Raw genomic sequence first — 4,577 nt, 5'->3', positions numbered from 1 at the left:
TGATTAAGTCACATGGACTTCAACTAATGAAAAACATAAATATTAGATTGATCCAAAACTTTCGTGGCCTTAAGAAGGTTTCAATGGTGGGCACACAATGACTACTTTTTCCCATGGTGTAGTCCATTACCTGGCTTACTTTTGGGTTCATGCCTAAGCTCTTATTATAAAATGGATGAACAGAATGGATAAAACACATAAATTATGGTGGGGCCACATAATACCTTTTAGCTATTCTTAAGTAACTCATTAATTAGCTAGCATTTTTATTTTTTATTTTTTTAAGGAAACCAAAACATGATTTTAAAAGGTGCCGGAATGTAAATACCTTATTAGAGTATTATTATGTAGAATCCTCTAAAAAATAATATTTCCAAGGGTGCCAAAAGACCTCCAACCCTTCCAATTTTGACTACTTCTTCGGAGCTTTGAAAACTAAATTTCAACCACTTGTATTCAATTGAGAAAATTCAAAATGATAGGCTCATCAGTGACGCATGATGGACTAAAAAACGAACGTGGCGTGCCGTCCTGCCCGGACGCGGACTGCGTCCTACCCCCGCTCTGTGGGCCCACCGTGATGTAAGTATTTTATCTACACCGTTAATCGTTTTATATGATTATTTTAAGATATTAGCCAAAAATTGAGTTAGTTTCAGGCTTAAATGTACCACAAAGTGGGGATTAAACATCTACCGTTAAAAACTTCTCGAGAGTTAGGAGAATTGTGACAATTGTCTAATCAAGCTGAAATTTGTGTTTTCACTTCATCCAAGTCTGCATGACCTTATTAATCGGTTGGGTGATATAAAAAAAAGAAAACATAAACGATGGCCCTTAGAAAGGTTTCAACGGTGGGTGTCATTATCAGTGCAGCTTCCTTTGATGTGGTCCGTTGGAGCTGTGTATTTGCTTCATTTTTTGTATGATATCTTAAAATGGTCTGAGAAAAGCGATGAAATGTGTGGATAAAATACTTATATCACGGTTGGCCCCACAGAGCCCTGCCTGCAGGGATTACCGTCCGGGCGGGGATAGGACGCAATCCGCGTCCGTCCTGCCCCGCCTCAACTAAAAAAAAAAAAACGAACACGGAGTGCCGTCCGTACACGTAGATCTATAGGGAGCCCATCGTAATGTATCGGTCTATCCCCGCCGTCCATCCCTTTTCTCGGATCATTTTCAGCTGCAAGCTCAAAAACGAGGCAGATCCAACGCTCAAGTGGACTACACCAAATTAGGAACTTGGGTTGCATTAAATTCAAGAGTCATCTGTGGTGTGGTCCACTTGAGCGTTGGATCTCCTCTTTCTTATGCCTATACTTTAAAATGATTCGACAAAAGGGATGGACGGCATGGATAAGCAGATACATTACGGTGGGCCACTCCACAGATCTGCCTGGACGGTCATCTGTCCTGGCGGGAGCAGGACACAACCGTTCAAATAATTTGAATATTTCATAAGTAGGGCCCACGAGGATGCGAAACACAGTGCATAATTAATCGCGACAGACGCAAAACGAGCTCCTCTACTTTCTTAAATCTTCTGGAGACTGGAGAGAAGAGAGGAACTGAAAGATGTCGAACACCAGCGGCGCACATATCCTGGTATTCCCATTCCCTGCGCAGGGGCACATAATACCCATCCTCGACCTAAGCTACCATCTAGCCGTCCGTGGCCTATCCATCACAATCCTCGTCACACCCAAGAATCTCCCCATCCTTAATCAACTCCTCTCCAAATGCCCTTCCATCCAAACTTTAGTCCTCCCTTTCCCAAAATACCCCTCCCTTCCCCCCGGCGTAGAGAACGTCAAGGACCTCCCCCGCGAAACAAACGCCGCCTTCTCTATGCTACACGCCCTGGGCGCACTCCACTATCCTATCCTCCAATGGTTCCAATCCCACCCTTCCCCACCCACCGCCATCATCTCCGATTTCTTCCTCGGGTGGACCCACAGCCTCGCCTGCCAGCTCGGAATCCCACGTGTCGTCTTCGCGACGTCTGGCGCTCTTCCATTCGCGACCCTTAACTCCCTCTGGCGCACCATGCCCAAGTTACCAGATCCAGCTGACGTGGACGCCTCTTTATCCTTCCCTCACATCCCTCATTCCCCGAAATACCCCTGGAATCAGCTATCACCTATTTATAGGTATTACAAGGAGGGAGACCCAGTTTCGGAATTCATAAAAGAGGGGATGCGTGCGAATCAGGTGAGTTGGGGAATCGTTTTCAACTCGTTCAGTGAGTTGGAAGGCGAGTATTTGGAGCACGTGCGGAAGGATATGGAGCCCGCGCACGTGTGGGCGGTGGGGCCCCTGCTGCCTTCTGGCGAGGTAGGCCACACGGAACGTGGAGGGGCTAGCTCGGTGCCAGCTGGCGATGTGATGAGCTGGCTTGATGAGTGTACGGAAGGATCGGTGGTTTATGTGTGTTTCGGGAGCCAGGTCGTGCTGTCTCGGCGCCAGATGGAGGCGCTAGCGGACGGCTTGGATGCGAGTGGGGCCCGATTCGTGTGGTCCGTCAAGGAGTCCACGGGCGGTCATGCGGCGGGGGAGTATGGTGTGGTCCCCGCCGGTTTTGAAGGACGCGTGGCGGGGAGGGGGCTCGTGATTCGAGGGTGGGCCCCGCAGGTGGCGATACTGGGTCACCGGTCTATCGGGTCGTTTTTGACTCACTGCGGGTGGAACTCGGTGCTGGAGGCGATCGTCGCGGGCGTGCCGATGCTGACGTGGCCCATGACCGCGGACCAGTTCATAAACGCGAGCCTGCTCGTGGACCAATTGGGCGTCGCGAGCCGGGTCTGCGAGGGGGCCGAGTCAGTGCCTGACTCGATCCAGTTGGCTCGCACCGTGACTGAGTCAGTGAGTTCGAGCTGGACTCAGAGGACCCGAGCCAAGGAGCTGAGTCGGGCAGCTGAGGGTGCGGTTAGAGAAGGTGGGAGTTCTTACAAGTACTTGGATGAGTTGGTAACCGAGTTGAGTGAACTCAGTGTCAGGCCTACTGATGAGAAGAAGACTTAGAAAATCTGTTTATTTGGAGTCTAGTTTTACAACTATGTACTACTGGATCACTGAAATTAAAAGAGAAAGGGTGTATCTATCAAAATACCGTAACGGCACCTGTCTTCTTTTTTACACTCTGACCAAGTGTGAATGATGATACACATGCACTTAGAGATTCTAAATTTGGAACATGAGTAATCCAATTAAACAGTCCAAACTATGACTCTTAGTTTAGATGTTTCCTAGCTAAAAATTATGTTTATTTGATTATTTAAATGTGGGATCGGTGGAAATTGATTGGACGGCTAAGTATCAAAAATATCCAATGGTGGGATGCTATTTTAAAAGAAAGGTGTCTCCTAATGAGAGGTTAGGATTGTTCAAACATTAATGTAGGCTGATAACTCTCCTGTACTTAAAACCTAGGTGGGGCCCACAGTGATGTTTGTGAGAAATCTACCCCGTCCAACCGTTTTGTAACCTCATTTTAGGACTTTAGACCAAATTTTAGAAGGATTCAAGACTAAAGTAGGCCTCACTAAAGGAAAAGGTGGTTAGAGAAATTTCCACCGTTAAAATCTCCCTGAGTCAAAAGTGATGTTTAAATGCCATCTATACCATTCATAAGTTATTCCTACTGGGATGTATAAGGTCGTTCATAAGGTTATTCCCACTGGGATGTTACAAGGTCATTTCTATTGGGATGAACTGACAACACAAATATTACCGTGATTCAAAACTGGAGCAAGGACGCAAATTGGCTACTCACCCTGTCATTAGCCAATGGTTAGTGGTAGGTAGAGCTGGGCAAAACAAACCCGATCCGGTGAATCCGACCTGATCAGACCCGATCCGACCCAATCAGAACCGAACCGACGGTCTGGATCGGTGCGGATCGGGTAGCCTCATCCAGATCCAAAACTTTTTGGGTCGAGTTCGGATTGGCCCTGATCCGACCCGACCCGACCCGAAAACCGATCCATTCACATCAATTTTGGGTTCAACCACTAAAATGATCTGCAAAAATGAATGGACGGCGTGGATAAATTACATGAATTCAAGGTGGGCCCCAATAGAATTTGTTGTGTACATTAGCAAAAGGATTTGCCAGTGTACCATACACAGCAGCTATGTAGCTGGCTTGCTCTGGCGTAGTACGTGTCATGCCAAGACAGTGTTCCTCGAGATGCGAGTTGTACGAATGGTTCAAAGGAGATCAAAGTTATATGGCCCCATAGTGATGTATTTATTATATCTACACCGTTCGTACATATTTACAGATTAATTTACAACATTATCCAAAAAAATGGATCATATCCAAAGATCACCTGGACCACACCACAAATAGCAACTTTGAATGGTTTTCACCTCTAAACAATTTGTAGGGCCCACCATAACATTTATTTTCCATCTAATCTGTTCATAAGGTCACCAAGACCTTAATTAAGAGGAAAAATAAATTTGAAATCATCCAAAACTTTCGTCAGACCGTGACCCCAAAAAGGGTTTCAATGATAGACGTTCACTCTTCACTGCTTTTTCCAGTGTGGCCCACTTAATAGTTAGATCTA

At 46.3% G+C, this 4,577-nt stretch overlaps 1 protein-coding gene across 1 annotated transcript; it reads left to right on the top strand.

Moving 5' to 3' along the window:
* Positions 1-1,539: 1,539 nt before the first annotated feature.
* Positions 1,540-3,138, top strand: LOC131255680 (UDP-glycosyltransferase 89B2-like). Its single transcript, XM_058256470.1, has one exon. It carries the CDS (start codon positions 1,579-1,581, stop codon positions 3,022-3,024), a length of 1,446 nt encoding a protein of 481 aa, XP_058112453.1. The 5' UTR covers positions 1,540-1,578; the 3' UTR covers positions 3,025-3,138.
* Positions 3,139-4,577: the final 1,439 nt, after the last annotated feature.

This window comes from Magnolia sinica, chromosome 9, assembly GCF_029962835.1.
Source record: "Magnolia sinica isolate HGM2019 chromosome 9, MsV1, whole genome shotgun sequence".
NCBI classification, from domain to species: domain Eukaryota; kingdom Viridiplantae; phylum Streptophyta; class Magnoliopsida; order Magnoliales; family Magnoliaceae; genus Magnolia; species Magnolia sinica.
Note: the sequence above shows the minus strand (reverse complement) of the source record. Positions and strands in the feature narration are given on the sequence as shown.